This window comes from Vespula vulgaris, chromosome 2 (genome assembly GCF_905475345.1).
Source record: "Vespula vulgaris chromosome 2, iyVesVulg1.1, whole genome shotgun sequence".
NCBI classification, from domain to species: domain Eukaryota; kingdom Metazoa; phylum Arthropoda; class Insecta; order Hymenoptera; family Vespidae; genus Vespula; species Vespula vulgaris.
In genome coordinates, this window is record NC_066587.1 from 14,660,416 (window position 1) to 14,678,707 (window position 18,292).

At 38.3% G+C, this 18,292-nt stretch overlaps 1 protein-coding gene across 2 annotated transcripts in view; it reads right to left on the reverse strand.

The window, feature by feature from the left end:
- The window catches only part of LOC127061807 (LIM/homeobox protein Lhx3), a 31,721-nt gene extending 17,103 nt beyond the window's left edge, over window positions 1-14,618 (reverse strand). For both annotated transcript variants that reach the window (XM_050989174.1, XM_050989173.1), the window contains exon 1: window positions 11,596-14,618. In XM_050989174.1, the coding sequence (XP_050845131.1) occupies window positions 11,596-11,872 (277 nt within the window). In that variant the 5' untranslated portion in view covers window positions 11,873-14,618. The remainder of the gene's footprint in view (window positions 1-11,595) is intronic.
- Between the last annotated feature and the right edge of the window lie 3,674 nt (window positions 14,619-18,292).

Sequence of the window (18,292 nt, forward strand, 5' to 3'; positions counted from 1 at the left end):
TCGGACTTTCTTTTTCGAGCGAAACGTATTATTATGGCGTTACCAAATTCTGCGGATATAAAAAAAGTTCCGTCGGTGAAAACTGCCTTCCCTCGTATATCTATCGCGCCCCCCTTACCCTTCCAACAACACACGTACATTTTTCATTCGCGAAGGAGGAACATCCCGCAGTAGAAATCCCTATTCGGCTGCCTATTCTAGCGAGCGTAACCTACAAAAGTCAAAGGCATCTCCCGTCTCCCATGCTGATCCTCCTAGATTTTAATCAAGGGCTGCGTGTACCTATTAGGGACAGCTATTGTGCGTGGGTGTATCGTGAATACTACCGGAGCAACGTTCCTTCCCCTTAACGTCATAACACTTCGACGATAAACAGCAGCGGGGTGGAATGGTTTCTGACTTTATTCGTGACTATGTACGTCACTTGTCGCGTCCGATTATTATTTTTGAATTGCGAACGAAAAGAAAAATTACGTCTTAAATTATTTTCGTTGTCGTTGATAATTCCTCGACAACGATATTGCGTATCCTTTTAACGCTTCGAAAATTTGATTTGTTCAAACAAAGAGAAGAAGATAAAATATTATCAATTAATAAATCAATAAATATATGCGTTATATGCGTCAATCATTTTCCAATAAATAATATCGCTTGTCTTTCGTATCGTTTTAATTTTATTATGAAAGAAAGGGTTTTGGCGAAACAAAAATAAGTCACGATTAAGATCTAAGATATAATCGACGATCGGATGCGTAACTAGTTCGTTAAAAATTCTGACGAGTACCCTATTTATCTCCGACTTGGAAGAATTATCGTTCAACTTTCTCCGCGTGTGTTAAAGGTTATAAGCTGGGAGGTCGGTACTATCTTTGAAATCGCGCATCTGCCGCGTATTTTGGTGAATCACTCCGTTCTTCGTAAGGCTATGGGTCTGCTCTATATTATGGCTTCTATAGAGTCCACGGGTGTTCCGGGATATTGCGCTCCCGTTATAAACTTCGAAGTACTTCATGGTCAGCTGCGGAGGTGGTTGGGTCACCGGTGAAACCATAAGGCCCGCAATTATGGCTTTTATACTACCCTGATGATGATGTGTTAGGACAGTCTTGATAATTAACAGGATGACTTTCAACTGTAGTATTATTTTTACTTCGAGCAAATCTTGTTCATCGTGATTTTTCTAATAACGATTAAAAAAAGGATTTGATAGAGAGATTTAATGTAATAATGATGAAAAAAGTGAACATAATTTATAGAAACTGTACTCCTCAAAAGAAATCGAAAAAATGGTTTTTCATTTTTACGACGTTATCTCTCGCTTGTCTTATTATTGTTTACCCAAAGTACAAACCGCGCAGTGCATCGTTGAAAACCGAAGAGAAACGTTGCCACCCCCAGGAGAGTCGCGATATGTATTTTCAGAAGCGCTCGAACTCACCCTTCCTTCGAAAGTTTGGTTTGCGTTCGGTACCTTTTCATCGAGGGCTGCTTACTGTTTGATCTTATTATTTCACTCGTCCGAATTTAAACACTTCATGCCGATCTTGTTTGTCTACCTTTGGCCACAAATTCATACGACAAATAATCGAATCAACGGAGTAACGTAGATACGTTGGGGGGTTATTCTAACGGGCTAAATATTTTGTCGATAATGAATCACTCTTTCAATAAATTAGAATATATTATAACAAAAAGAATAAAAAAAATGCTTGTAAATTAGATGACCATTGATTCAGGCTATAGATTATAACGAACAGATCACATTGTCGTGATTTTTCTTTCTTTTCTTTTTTCTTTTTTTCTTTCATCGACAAGTTAAAAGACATTGAAATTCTTCGATAATAAAAATAAGCAAATCCTTCCAAGCAAATCCACCCCTTTCTACTAGTAGCTAAGAAAAAAGTAAATCGTTTCGTCAACCGCATTACCGGACTTGGTTGTATGAGCCAAAGCAAACATTGACATGTTCAATCATTTCAATCCCTCTCGCCGACCAGTCATCCTGCATGGTCCTTACACATACCCTGAGAGAAAGAGAAAGCGAAAGGGAGAGAGAGGGAGCGAAAGAGAGAGAAAGAAATAAAGGGGGAAAGGACGAAGGAAACGTAGAGAAAGAGAGAAAGAGAGAAAGAAAGAAAGACGGGAGAAACGTTGGCCATCTGGCCCTCTAAAAGGGGGGCTCTGGTACTAAGGGGTAGAAATTGAAATGAAAGCGGGACCCTACTCGAAACCATGCACATCCTCGCTACGGTTATCAATGAGGGTTATTAGGGGACGATATGTTTTCCTTTTCCACAGATTTCCGCGCGACAACTATGGCTTTTAGCGACAAGTCAAGATGATGACAGATCAGCGAATTCTTTCGACAAGTCAAGTTCGATGACTTTTCGAAATTATCGACGTTACTAATAATCGAGAAAAGAATCAAGTCAGTTCTAAGAATATTTATCTTTATCATTGATAGATCTATTATCAAATTTAACGAATAAATCGTAGAACGTCATTATTGTTATAATTATTACTATGTTTACGCTAGACGTTAAACGTTCAAGCAAAAATACATGCTTTTTAGACGAGATATTCTTAAAAACGATGAGGACGCATCAAAGAGTACTTGACATTATCGGATAGAAAAGAGGTCACGTGTCGGCTCGTGTCCACCGGATGTTACGGTTTTGTCGCGTTAGTCGCCTTTTCTATGGGCCATTCATCCTACGATGGAAACACGGGCGTCTCCTTTTCCGCCCAAATTAATGGCTACGCCGTTCGTAACACGGTACAAACTTGCACCATGAACTTCTATATCTCGTTTGTCAGAGAAAAAAAAAAGAAAGAAAAGAAGAATTTTACAGTGGTCAACAATTTTGTCGACCTATCGAATGATTTGGTACGTCGTATTTAAATTTGAAATTTGGAGTTTCGTCAAGAGTGCGAATTTTGAAATATAAATGCTATATCTCTTTTTCTCTTTCTTTTTTTATATCGAAAATCCTTTGAAGTACGTATCGTGTTGTATCTAGTAGGTATAGAAAAAAAGAATAAAGAGACAGAAGAACGAATCGGTAGGAAACTATCGACTCTGTTCCCATATGCTCTCGAGGACATCCACTTGGTGTCACGCTCGCCAGTTGGTCCCATCGTACAATGTGCCATTATTGCATACAACTAAAAGTTACGTCTCTCGAGTTGTTTATTGACCGATACCGAGTATAGTGCCACTTTGATACTTCTTTCGACGATGCGGGCAATTTCTTCTACCCATGGTTAAAACATTGAAAGTAAGATCTTATCGATGTACCCCGTTTTTCTTCTTTTCAATGATAATAAATTAACATGATATTAATAATGTTACGAATAAACAAGAATCGATTAAATTGCACAATAATTATCATGAAATTATAATCGAAAGTTATAATATCGTAAACGTATGTACAAATATCGACGTTGAATTGAAACGTGACAAGAACGTACGACAATTGTCACAGTTTCCACTAACAAAATGAGATCATTTCCTTCATCTCGAAGAAGAATCGCATCGGAGGTGGTACACATATTCATGGGCACACATGGTGCCAGAAACGTCGAAGCACCAGTTGTTCTGGCACGCTCCACACACGTGCAGGACACGTGGATGGCTTGATGAGTGGATTGTTCATTCCTACGTTTTCGCGAATATCCTCTGTGCCAAGTTTAAAAATCTTAAAAGACAGCTGCTACCGCATAATCGATCGATGATTGATAAATACCACGAATGAAATCTAACTTCTTCCATCCAGTATTAATTTTTTATTTTTTCAAGAATTTTCTAATATATCGTTCGAAGAGTCTCTTCTTTGATCAAACGAAGTTTTTCAAGCGATACCTATCGAATATCGAGATATGGAAATTATTAATAAATATGGAGAGAATGATAGAAAAATTGTCTTCATTGTTAGTTCGTGCTTCGTTCGTGTCTCGTCGAGGAATCGATAATACCAGCTGCTGTCCGCAACTCCATTAAGATAATTGTCGGCTCTCTATCTCTCTTTTCTCTTCACCGTTCGACTCGCCCTTCCCTCTTTCTTTTTCTTTGTCTTCACACGAGTACCATCGAATTTACGTAGATACGTACGAAAGAAAAAGAGAGAGTGAGAGACAGAGACGAAGAGAGAAAGAGAAAGAAAGAGAGAAAGAGAGAGAGAGAGATCAATAGGAGTAAAAAGCACTGAGAAATCGAACGAAGAAAAACATTTTCTGCTTTCGAGCTTTCAGAGGTCTTGGCACGAGCTACGCTGACGACGCATTGCTTTATGTGGTTCCCCAAGCAATGGTGGTCACGTTTCTAACCCAAATACATACGTTAGCGTATTCGTACAAGCTCCCTTGATTTACATTTCTATCGGTGTTATTTGACTCTAACGAAAAGGGACTTCCTAGTTTGAGAATAGAAGAGAGAGAGAGAGAGAGAGGGAGAGAAAAAGTCGAACGCTATATTTTGTCTCTTCGTCGTTTAACACATAAAAGAGAGTTCATAGAATCTGTTATCTTTTTCTCCAAAATCTCTCATTCAAAGAGTATTCAAATTTTTCAAGCTTCAAATATACCTACGTGACATCAAAACACGTCAGGTAAAAAAATAAAATTGTCCACTTTGCGTCGTTGGTCACTTATCTTAGTTTTAATCTATTTGTTTTCTAAGCGAATCTACTCCTACGAAAAAAAAAAAAAATAAAACAAAAACAAAATAAAGAAACTTTCATTTTTATTTCTAAAGTTTCAACGTGGAGATTGTTTTTGAAATGTAAAATAAGTAAAATTATAATTTAGAAATAAATTAATATATATTATTATTATTTTCGTATCTTTAAATTGACTTTCACATGTAGAGAAGATTTTTAGAAATACGTATAATGTTCATGGTCACGGTTTCACGGTTTTATCGACGTCCATTGTAAGCGAACGAGAACGATTTTGCGCGACAATACTCGTCATACCACTCCTACGCACGGACAACAACGAATGCTTCAAGAGAAACTGTGTGTCCGTGGCATCCATTGTCAATTACGCGGAAAAATTCTGCTCTCGTTAAACGCCGCAGTATCCTACGACCTAGTTCTCATATCCTTCATATCCACGTGTTTCTTCAATCGAAATACTCGCGTTAAAAATCGTGTAAGTGAAGATTCGTTTCCTCGTAAATCTTATGGAGGATGCTTATGTTATCGTTTATGTCGGTAGTATCTCTATCACGTAGTTCACGTTAGAACCTCCGTTTCCAATAAAATGCACCTACGTGACATTTCCAAATAGATTTACATTAGTTTTATGTGTGTGTGTGTGTGTATATACTTTAATTTTTTTCTAATATTCTAAACAAATATTTCTAGATAGATAATTTCACATATAATAGTATTAAATCATTAGTAGAAAGAAACGTTGATATTTCAGGATTTACTGCATCATGTAAGATTAGAAAAGGAGTAAGATTAGAAGAGGTGATTAAAGAATTAAAGTATGAAGAACTCACGAGTGAAAGTAATCACAGCTCGGTGATAATAAATCATCAAACTCGTTCTATTGACATACAGGATACAATTGCAGAATACACAAAGAAGTCGAAATCTTTTCTATTATTCTCTCTCTATCTCTTTCTCTCTTGACTACCCTCGTGGTTTTGTAACTATAGGTACATAAACACGTCCTAAGAGCGTAGTTTAGTTCCCATCAAGAGCCACTTAATCTCCGATCGTGTAAACTCAGTCCACAATGGAAGGGAAACACGCGTGTCTCGACGTAAGCCATTATATTCCGCGGCGCATGTGATTATGTTCGGCAAACATAGGAAGAAAGAAAGAAAGAGAGAGAGACAGAGAGAGAGAGAGAGAGAGAGAGAGAGAGAGAAACAGAGAATGTATGTTTCAGAGCAGGAGTCACGTGACCGGCTGAAAAGTGAGCATCGCAAAACGCGTGTATATTCTATGTCTAACCGCACGCGGTCACTCGACGGAAACGCACCCTCCTCCAAATACGATCCGAACGAAAAATCAAGCCGCAAAATGATCCCGTACGCGCGTTACGCCTCCAAGGAAAACAACCCTACGGACGAGGCCGTTGTCGCGCGTTCCCACGTACAAGAGTAGATCCAAAGCGCGAAAGCAACCCCCCAGAAGAGCACCCCCGTGTACGTTCGCCACCCCCCCTTTTTCCACGTCCATCCACCTTCGTCGGTGTGTCCTTGGAACTTTTAGTTTCGGATTACCGATAGCTCAACGTATAGACTTTTGTTTGAATTTCCACCGAATTCCCACTTCGACCCACCCTTTCGTGATACTTTTTTTCTTCTTTTTTTTTATTATTATCTTTTTCCTTTCTTTTATATATACATATATATGTATATGTATATGTATATGTATATACGATTGTATGCGTTATTCGAGGGAAGTTTATCCGATCGATGTGAACTTTACTCATCGAGCTAAGAATTTGATGTCTTACGAAAGATGTGTCAACTCGAAGGAATATTCTATTGATCGATCGATACTCGACATCCCATCAAAAATCATTCTCGCGATAACATTAAATTGTTAAAGAAATAATCTTCATTCTTTTCGTTACTTTTTTTCCTTTTTCTTTTTTTCTTCTTTATTATGTGAACATCCTCCGCTTGTCTCAAGTGTTAATCATGATTTATTTGTTTCAGAGAAAAAGATTTTTTCTTCTTTTTTTTTTTTTCTTAATCTTATCAAGCTTCATCTATATCGATTGCTTACAATCGGTATGACGTTTGAGAATTTTTTATCGTAATGTGAACGATTTATCGTCATCGAGGAGAAAGATGTTCTACTTTAGGTTCAGATTGACCGGAAACGATTATCGTTGATTTTGCCATTATCCACGTTGTCGAATTAAGCGTTTTACCGATTTTACACGTTCTTTACGGTCTTAGGTTTCGTTCGTTTCCAAAACGAGGGAATTGGTTGTTCTCTCTCTCTCTCTCTCTCTCTCTCTCTCTCTCTCTCTCTCTTCTTTTTTTCTCTCTATGTTTGGTAATAGGATTCACCTATCGATCTTACACGAACCTTCTCTAGTACATACCTACTTAACTTTTTTATCGAACGTTTGGAAGGGAGAGACCGATTGACTTAGGATATTCACACGAGGTTAAAAGAAAAAAAAAGTAAATAAAAATGAACGACTTTTTGTTCGGAACACTATGATACTTCCGAGTTATAACTTCCTGCTGTAACATGATATCAAAGCCCGACGCGTGTCATGCGCGAGCTCTTCACGTAAAAAGTCAGACGGGTTCTTGGTGTTAAAGATTTTATTATTTTTTTTTTGTTTATATTGTATCTATGTGAATTACATTTTTCTTTATCCGCTCCGATTGATGGAAGAAATAACATAACAATTTTTTTTTAAATTAGTTTTATCTCTCTCTTTCTCTCTCTCTCTCTCTCTCTCTCATATTTGCTAGCTCATTCATTTTCTAATAAGTTTCTATAGCGTGATATATACATGAGAGAAATTTATTATTATATATATTTAATACATATATTTAATACACACACATATATATATATATATATATATATATATATATATTTAATAATAATGTATGTATATTTAATGTTCATACATTTTTTCATATTTTTTATATATGAAATAATGTATAAAACAATGAAAAAAATATATACCAAAGATTATAATTTGCGATCTAGTTAACAACTACGTACTGTTAACAAATTTAATAAGAAATAATTAATTTAATCGTTTATAAGTTGATACGTATTTATATGAAATTCTTTTCTAGTATCCGTTGATAAAATGATTCCCACATGTTACAAGACACCCTGAAAAAAAGGTATAATAGGAAACCAAACACAAAAGTATGTGCAGGAGAAGAAGAAAAATTATGGTTCAGATGGTGAAAATAGCTACGCCCGTTAATAATATTAGAACATTATTTCAACGGGTAGCGATGGTATAATATGGCGTCAATAATTTTTACACAACGAGACGCACTCCCTATAAAAGGTCGATAATAGAGGCTTAACGACGTTACCGTGGCGATGTATCAAAAGCGAGTGACCACCAACACGAAGCGAAGTCGTGCCGAGAAAACGAAGGAGAGGAAGAGCAGAAATGAAGAGAGAGAGGAGCGGGAGGAGGAGGAGGAGGAGGAGGAGGAGGAGGAGGAGGAAGAAGAAGAAGAAGAAGAGGAGAGGTCGAAAGCAGAACGGGAAAAAGTGGATGGACTCGTACGGTTCTCGGCCGAGGGTGATACTAACGTGGCCGTAGCGTGTATATATATATATATATATATATATATATATATATATATATAAAGAAAAAAAATAAAAGAAGAAGAAGAAAAGGAATAAAAAAAAAGAAAGCCGCGGGGAGCGTAGAAAGTTTCGAGTTGGAAAGTAATTTCCTCTTGGTTCACGAGTTTCCCGCGAAGAAAAATATAGCTAGCAAAAAGCTCCCTCTCCCTTCCTCTCTCTCTCTCTCTCTCTCTCTCTGTCCTTTATCTCTTCACGTTTTTGCAATAATCTTTCAGCCGAATATCTGGCGATCGATGAACCAGAAAAACTCTTAAAAATCGATATCGAATGAAATATTAATAGTAGTTACTTATCGAGCTTATAACTTTCGCGGTGGAAATCTAACATAAAGAACACTTTGTTACGAGTCCTCCAAGATTCTGCGCGAAAAATTGACGCGAAGAGATTGTAGTTTGTCATAGTGCTAAAACTTCTCCGTTTCTATAATAAGATAAACTCATCCAATTATTAATTTTGACTGCTTTGAAAAACGCGAGACACAATTACATATATCTATGTACGCGTAAGAGACTCTGTCTACATATGTATTAACGTTCATGCGCGCGCACGAACCCTCGTAGAACTTTAAAGTTCAGCCCTTTCAGTAGGGCAAAGCCGATTCGTTCGGCCGCAACAAAGGTAGCAACCTTCATCCTCATTTTCCCGGTAGCTTTTCCTTCTCTGAAAGTGAATGCCTCGAGCGCTGTAACCAGCCGCCATTTTCTTTTCACCCCCTACCACCCATCCTCCCTGTCCTATCCAGCCCTCATTCGCCATGAGCCGGCGTTTCCTATGGTTACCATTTGCGGAGGGGATGCTTGACGTTCTCATCGGTCGCTTTCTTGTCGTTCGAGCCAACGTCTCTCCTCATTTTTCCATCCCTACACTTTTTTTCTTTCTTTCACTCTCTCCTTTTTCTTCGACGACGATGACTACAACGACGTTTTATGGCTCCCACGAATTTCAATGCTCCCCTTATTTTCTGAACTTCTCGTCTCTCGTTAATACATTAATACATAATAATTATCATTATTTTTCATTTTTTAACACCTACTTTCTTGTTTATATTTACTATTAATGAATATCATCCTTTGTATTATACCTATTAATTAATTCTTCGAATTTTCTCTACATTATATTGATATTCTCTTCTTTTTCGTTACAATATCGTTCTTATAAAACAAGCATAACACGAAAAATTGAGTTTACACGTTTATGTCACTTTTACTGCCGACGACAACATAGCTACTACGTTGTACGTAACGCCTCGGGTTTAGGCTTAAGCACATTAACTATCCCGCCCGAAGCAATAGCGTATTGATTAGAGGGTGGCCAAGCCTCTGAACACTTTTACATGATTAAACACTCTTACATGATTAAACCGACCCAACAGCAACGAAGAGACCGACCTGGTGTGGCACTTAACTTATTAAAATATATACCAACGCCACTATCGTGACGTTTTTTATTAAGAAAAACCTTATCAGTCCGTGGTGAGAAACATTCGCTGCTTATTTTCTTCGACAAAGGTTCAGTCCTTTTGAATTCCTCATCATTATTTTCCTCTCAACCCTTTAATACTTTTAAATTATTACTCATTATTTAGAACATGTAAAAATAGAATCATTACATTTTTTTTTAATCTCTCGTTTTCTTTGAATTCCTTAAAAACTATCGAACCGCATGATAAATCTATATATCTTTAAATATTAATAAAAAGATTTGAGAGTTCATTGATTCTTGTAGTTATACGAACTGGTTCATACCTCGGCTGAACTTACTTTCATAATTAAGGAGTCCTTCGACCTTGCTCTACTCACCGAAATCGAGAGAAAGCAAGAGAGAGACAGAGAGAGAGAGAGAGAGAGAGAGAGAGAGAGAGAGAGAGAGAGAGAGAGAGGAGAGAAAGAGGTAGGGATGACTGCTGTATAAAGTGAAATTAGGAGAGAAGATTATCAGGAGTTTTAGACAGATGGTAAATTGTGACAGAGAGAGAAAGGGAGATGAGACGATGGATAAAATCTGAGACAATAGCATCATGAGCACGTTTCGTAAGTACATACATACATATGCCTCGATGTCCCGTGATTCTTCGTAGTACTCGTAAAGTACGCCACATGTGTTTACACGTGTATCGTTCGTAAAGAGAGAGAGAGAGAGAGAGAGAGAAAGAGAGAAGAAGGCGCAAGGGATTGCACGAAAGCTGTGCATTATGCACAAGGAGTAATCTGTTGCATGCGAGAAACTCCTACAATTGTAGTGCATTTATGTGTGGGCCCGACAAGACAAGACGCGATGCTCGTGAAAATGAATAGACAATAGGAAGTAAAACGTGAAGTTATGGGTGCTACGTTCTTCTCTCTTTCTTTGAGACTCTTATTGTTTATTTCGAAGGAAGGGGAAAAATATCAATAAAGATAAATCTTTGGACATTTTTAGATTCGATAAAAGAAAATGAGATTATTATAAATTTTAAGCTTTCGGTAAATATTTTTTAATGAATGATCTTTAATTAGGCACACGGTAAAGGAATACAAAAGAACGTGCGAAATTATCATTTAGTAAAAAAGAAAAAAAGATATCTGATAACTATATCCGAACTTACACGAAAGATATAATATTATACAATACTCGTAATAGCTTTTTTATAATTGATAAAATGCACGCAATAGTGGATTCTAAATGTGGTTATAATGTTAACTAACACTAGGCATTAATCTTATCGATCGCAAAAATCGAGACTCGGCTTATCGAAAACTCGCCAGCCACCGTTCGTGTTTAACGCGGTAAAAAAATTTCAACTTGACCCGATAATGTAAGAGCGGCCGCGATAGCGGCGTCATCGTGGCTGGGACTTCTTTATCTCAAGTAGTCTTTATTAATCTACTCCGAGTATGTCACGGTACGTTTCGATCTTAGAATTATAACCGATTCCGACATATATTTTATGACTCTTTCGTTTCCTTTCGATTTTCAAAGATACCATTAGAAACCTAAGTAACATAGATAGTGTTACGTCAAATCGTAAGTGTAAAAACAATTCTAATCGAAAACGAGCGATAACGAAAGCACGCTTAAATCAGTGTCCTCTCTAGTTGTAAGTCTTAGAATTTTTATAATCGCAGCAAGATAAATCTTAAAAGAATGGTAAAGAATAAAAATTTGTAATAATCGTTGAAACATACTTATTGTTGAATCTCAATAAGAGTAAGAATAGACCGACAAAATGATTGATCATAGAGAAAAAAGGAAAGTATTGAAATATTGGTGTTTATCGTACATCCCCTACCTTCCAAGTTTTTATTCCTGGCTAGAAGAGCCAAGAGGACGTCAGGATTGGGCGGAGTGTCCGCAAGGTCTCCGGTATCTTGATGAGCCTGCGGCAAAGAGGATGGACCAAGAGGTGGCATGGTGGTTCCCGGTGGTGGACGTGGCATCATAACTGAGGCCGAAGCCAAGGGTGGCAAGGCCAGTCCTCCGGGCGGATGATGGAGAGGATTGTGAGCTGGTAGTCCGCTCGTTGGTAGCGTTGGTAGCGTCGGAACCGGTTCCACCGCTGCCGACATCGACAAATCGATGCCACCCAATAGCACCGGACGACAGCCACCTGAAGCAGCGCCCGTGCTCACTGCCGGGAGGATCTCGCCACCCCCCGGCAGTGGTGCGTATGGCAAGTACAGCTCCAGTCTAAGTATATCCTCGATCGAGCTATCAAATTAGAATATTTTTATTTCTATTCACTCGATATAGTTTCTCGTTTTGTTATATCTCTATATTTGAATCAACTTCGATAGCTTCCTTTGCAAACAATTAAACGATATTGTTTTCAACTTGAGAATCACTCATATAGTTCGAAGAAAATAAATCTCTTATCGATCCTTTTTACCTAATTAGATAGTTAGATGTTTCGATCTTGAGCTTTTGCTTTCGTTCGAGTTTACACACGTGATCCGATTTCGACACTGGCACTTCTCACTTATCACTGATCCAACTATGTAATTCTTTTGTTGTTGAAAGAAAAAAGAATACGATGATTTATCGAGTCTAATAAATAAATCGATGTCTTCTTGTCTACTCGTCGTGCCGTATCGTCCGTTCCGCCGGTAAGATTCCGTTGATCACTGTGCGACGGTAGCCGTATAGTTGGTAGGCGTCTTTGGCAATCGAAGTAATCGTCGAGAGCCACTCGATCGCACTATCGCTTAATAATTTTCATCGATTAGTTTCTCCGATTACGATTTGTATATACAGAGCGTCCTTGGTCACTTTCGTTAAAAAACAAACTAACTGATCTATAAATCCTTATGTGAAATCACGAACGTGATGTCAGATATATTTACTGTTAATATCTTTAAAGATCGATACCATTGAATCGTCCTCGTCAATGAACGAAACATTACACGCAGTATTTACACGTGCTCGAATCTTTATCGCGTTCTAATTACAAATCGTCATCTTTCGAGAAACGCTTTAACGAATCGACGTGTCTCGTCGAAAGTTTCTGACTCTTTTCGTATTTCGAATTCCATAAAACCTGATCTTTTGACAGTTTCTTCTTAAATCTTCCTTTTTATCTCACGTCGAAACGATCCTTCGCGAACCTTTTCGTTTCTCTCCGTCTTCTGTCTTCGTTTTGCAAAAGGATCCTTTACGAGATTCATCGTGATGTAACAAATTCGTTTTTTCACCGTAACACGAAAAGTTAACTCAAAATTATAGAGTAAATGCGAAGATCGAAAAGCATAGATGAAAAAGAGCATCGACGTTAGTCCTCGCAGGCCTAAAGCCAACAACACACTCGTCGTTTCTCTCTTTTACTCTCGCAGACTTCGTGGCAACGATCCGACTCCTTATCGGTACTACTGTCCACAGGTCTCGGTTTATCTCGACTTAACCTTGAACATGCCGTTTTCAGATCGAAATGATCTGTTTTTTTTTTGTTTCTTTCCTTTACGACCAATCTCAACGAGGGAGATCAACCTTATGCTCGTTCTCGTTTGATCATGTTTTTCAGTTTAACGAAGATCTTCCTTTCTCCTTTATTTTTTTTCCTTCTTCTCCTTTTTTTCTGTTTTCCTTTGTTTATTCATTTATTTATTTTTTCTTCGATATAATAAATATAATCCTTGATAATTTATATTCCCAAAGAATTTCAAGGAAGATGAAATCGGCAAAGTACAGGAGAACGATCGGCTAGGCTTTCGAGGTTCCAACTCGATCGGAAGGATCTATCTCGTTCGTGGCTTGCGAAACGTAGCCTCCCCTCGATCTTTGGCGTCGAGCGAGCGACGGCTCGGTTTTTACACGCGCGTCGATGTAAATGTGGCCCGGGTCCGATGCAAACGGTGCATGCCACGTCGAGAAAAAAGCTCGGGAATCGGTCGGTAAAGCGATAGCTTTACGGGATATATCTAGTCGGCGTTCCCTTTGGAGAATCTTCTTTTGGCTTTAGGTCCGACGGTTAAACCCGAACGTGATCGAACTCGCTGACTCGACGTAAGAAACGAGAAGGAGAATTCCGCTGGTTCCTGGACCAGCTCTCTTTCTCTCTCTCGCTCTTTCTCTCTCTCTCTCTCTCTCTCTCTCTCTGTCTGTCTCTCTCTGTCTCTCTCCCTGTTTCTCTCTTTCTTTCTCACTCTCACGGAGAAAGAGGCAAACCCGTTCGAGATGAGCTATCCATCGAAGACACTGGCTGATTCCATTGACTAGTCACCAAGCACGGTTTCTCGCGTACGATCGCTAAAATCATTCTCTTATACATCCTGCACAAAGAAGAAGAAGTAACTCCTTCGTTCCTCCTTGTTGGGTAGTCCGACTGGGAATTGAGATTACGCCGAGGACGATCGGAATTCTCGGGATGCGTCTCGTTTACGCCGATCGCAAATCACTCGAACGATTCAGCGAGGACGTCTTCATGAACGACGTAAACACGATCTACGAGACATCCTGCTAACATTCGTCTTCTCAATTGCTCTTGAAATTTGACGACAAATCCAATTCGATTATTTAGATACTTGTCCTTCTTGAAGTCACTTTAATATTACATTCAATGCTAAAAGTTAAGATGTTAGGTCGGATCTAATCAAATTGAATTCGATCGCGAATACGATTTTAATTAAGAACGAAAGGTAATCCGCGGGCACGACACTATGAGACGTCCAGGATTCGCGATGTTCTTTGGCTACGAAGTCGACGCTGCCGAGAAAGCAAGAGGGAATCCAGAGGGATGCGTGGACAGAGAAGGTAGAGTGGAGAGCCTCTCCAAAGGTGTAGGTGTCTCTTCGTGTGTGGGTGTATTGGAGGGGAGGTTTCCACCCTACTACCATCACCAGTTATACCAACGCGACCGCCTCGAATCGTATCGCGCCAAGGCAAAAGAGAGATACGTATAATATACTAGTACGTTTGGTGGGGGAGGTTCCTGTTACGCCTGCGCTTCAAAACCCTCGCCCTCCTTCTCTTTCTCCTCATCCTCTTCATCCTCATCGGTCTCCTTCTCTAGCATGCTCACGAAAGATGAGAACGTCACTATATAGCGTCCAAGGATAAGATTTTTCGATGATTTGCGGCGCAAGGATCAGCCGATGAATTTCTCGTTTAATACGATAAGGCGGTATAGTTTGTACGAATTTACTACGTTATTATGTTCTTTATTTGTTGTTTTGTTCTTTTTTGTTTTTGTTTATTTTTATTGTAATTATCATGTTTTGTTATCGTTCGTAAGATCAATGAATTTTTTCTGACTATCGTATCAATCTTGAGAAAATGTAGAAGAATTGAAGATGTTGGAAAATATTTTTCATTCCATCTTTGCAATTCTATTATAATCGAAAACGTAATCACTCGTTGGAGGATGAAACAGACCGATGATGTGATAGTACGATAGAAATAGAGTCCATGGGATTTTAGGGATGCGGAAGGTTATGTAAAGGGATAGAAGAGGATACTATCGGCCTAATTAAGACCGATAGTCAATAATGGCGGGCATGGACCGTTTTGGAAAGCACATCCCTCGACCACCAGTTCAATCCGGGGGTTGTTTAAGTCTTCTCTTCGCCTTCCTTTTCGACAAGGGTTGACTCTGTCCGGGGTTCGAAGAAGGAGACATATTTTTATTGTACCTAGGTGAATCACTGCTACAGCCTTCTCTCTCTCTCTCTCTCTCTCTCTCTCTCTCTCTCTCTCTCTCTCTCTCTCTCTTTCTCTTTCTCTGTTCTTTCTCTCCATTATTCGTTCACGTACGTACGTACATACATACATACATACTTGTAGCTATGTGCATGTCTCCACGTTAATGTTTCCGTACATATACACATGTATACTCCTCAATACGTATATACCTACACACATATATGTTTGCACGTTGAGTCGATCCATTGGATGCACTCAACGAAATTAAACCTACGTTCTTCGACATCCAACCATTGCCGTCATAGCCCAGCCTGATCGAGATATCGACAGATTCGGGTTTTAACGCCACGTTCTCCAGAAAGAGAAAAAAACTCGAAAATTCAAAATTCTATACATCTATCAACAGAAAAAGAGAACTCTTCGTAATAGTCCGTCAAATGTGTTTTCGACAAATCGACAAACTGTTTATTTTTCTCTTTACGCGTAGGAGAAAAAATTTGAAAAGTATACTTCGCAAGGTAAATCTCGAAAAAAGGTGTTCTTCGCTTAACGAGTTGTTGAATATTCGCGAGTTCCATCAGAATTTTAAAACGTTCGAACGTGTTTTCTCTTCTCTAATCGGATACGTTCGCCATCGTGGATGGTGTGGGTGTACGTATTTATCCATACGTAGACGTCTTTCCTGCGCATGCGTCTTTTTCACTCGTTATATATATACATATATATATACATATATATATATATATATATGTATGTATATATATACGTGTATATACATACATACATACATATATATATATATACACACACACACATACATATATGTATGTATACCTTGAATTTCGTTTTGAACGACTCGCGATATAATCCTGAAAGAAAATCGTATACATATATTCGACTGAGACACTAGCTGGTTCACCGTATTTCGTAATCTCCAAAGCTACATTATTACATTATTTTATATGAATTTTATTAATGAAACGATAGAAAAGCAGTAATAACAATCGTTCACCTTTAAACGTTTCAACTTCTTAGTAACTTTTTGTTGCGAATTATGAGAAAAAGTTATGCGTTCGTTCGTATTTGGGTTTCATAGTTTTTCATTTTTCTCTATTTCCTTTTCCAGTTAGAAAATGGTACACGATCGGGCCCCGACTACTTTTGCCTGTGTTGGAAAAATGTGGAGCACGCTGACTCCGTAGCGTAGGAAGGGAAACGAGAGGATATCGAACCAGCGACTCTAGAGGCGGAGTCGCCCCACCAAGTTACCATGGAAACGTGACACTCTCTTTCGGGCTTTTCGAGCTTTTCGAGCTTACCACCGGGAAGGTCTCGCCCGCTTTGCACTGTCTGCGCTCGACGGAACACCCGCGGCCCTCGCGAACGCCGCCAACTTTATTTCCCTTTAAAAGGCAATCCTTTTTCTTTCTCTCTTCTTTCTATCCTTTTTTTCTTTTTTCTCTATCCCCTTCTTTCTTTTCCCTTTCCACCATCTTCTTTTTTTCGCCGCTTTTGTTTTTCTTTTCTTTCCAAAATTATTTCGATTTTCTGTCTCTCATTCGAATCTATATATCTTTCCTTTCAGCATAATTGCATATTTCCACTTTATGAAGTATTTGTATGATTTCAAGCGTACACTTTCACTGTTTAACTATTCTCTTTTCATTCGTCAGGACTTATATTTAGAAATGTACGGAACGTCTACGTGATATCATTGATACTAGCCCGTCCAAAAGAAAAATGTTATATTTCGTTACGTTAGATTTAATAAAGATAAGAAGACGAAAGGTGAAGAACACGCTCTTAATCCAGTTATGTTAATGTCCAATTTAACAGAAAATATACTTTAGCAACGTCGCGCATCTTGTTCCGTCCTTTTCAATTCACTTCGCCAGTCGCGGACTTCTATACGTTTTCTTTCTTTGTTTTTCTTTCTACGAGAGGGTAGCACGATTTGTTCTCTTTCTTTCTCATATACACCCTGTCTTCTTCAACCTCCGTAGCTTCCCTCCGAGTACCATAGTGTTCAATGTTAGCCGAAGACACGTGTATGTGTAACACGTGTTGCGTGTGTGTATAGGTGAGTTAAACGCGTGCGAGAAGGAGAAACGATGACATATGCAGAGCTCGGCTATCTCTATATTTTACTCGAAGCTATTCGCGAGAATTTACGATGTTCAAAAGCCTCTCCTCTCGTTCATCCAACCTCGCCCCGACGTTTTCCTCTATCTCCATCTCTCTCTCTCTCTCTCTCTCTTACTCTTACTCTTTATATATGTTTTTCCTTCTTCTTATTCTTCTTCTTCTTCTTTTTCTTCTCCTCTTCCTTTTTCTATTTTTCTTTCTCTTTCTCTTTCTCATCCTCATCCTTATCCTCATCCTCTTCGTCTTATAGACCTAGACTTTCTCCGAATTTCCTGCGAATTTCTTCTTCTTCACCCTTTCTCTAACTTCTTTTGCTCCATTTATGCTCGCACGTCCTTCTTTCCCTTTCTCTTATCCTTTTTTCGTATTTCGTACTCCTTTACTTTTGTTTTATTTTCAGGACTTCTTCATTCATTTCTCTCTTCTTCTTTTCTTTTTTTTCTTCTTTTATTTCTTAACGCGAAGTTTGATTTTTATTTATTACGTTTTGTTACTGAAATTGGTATGCGAAGCTAAATAACTTTTGTTTCGAAAGAAGAATGTATTGAATATGAATACTTATATGTTTATAAAATTGAATTTTATAAAGATCAAAGGAAACTGGCGATTAATTGTAATAATAATAAAAGATAATATTATATTTTTTATATTCTATTCAATATCTTTTTATAGGAATTTAATTCCATTTGAATCGTAAAAATGCTTTTATC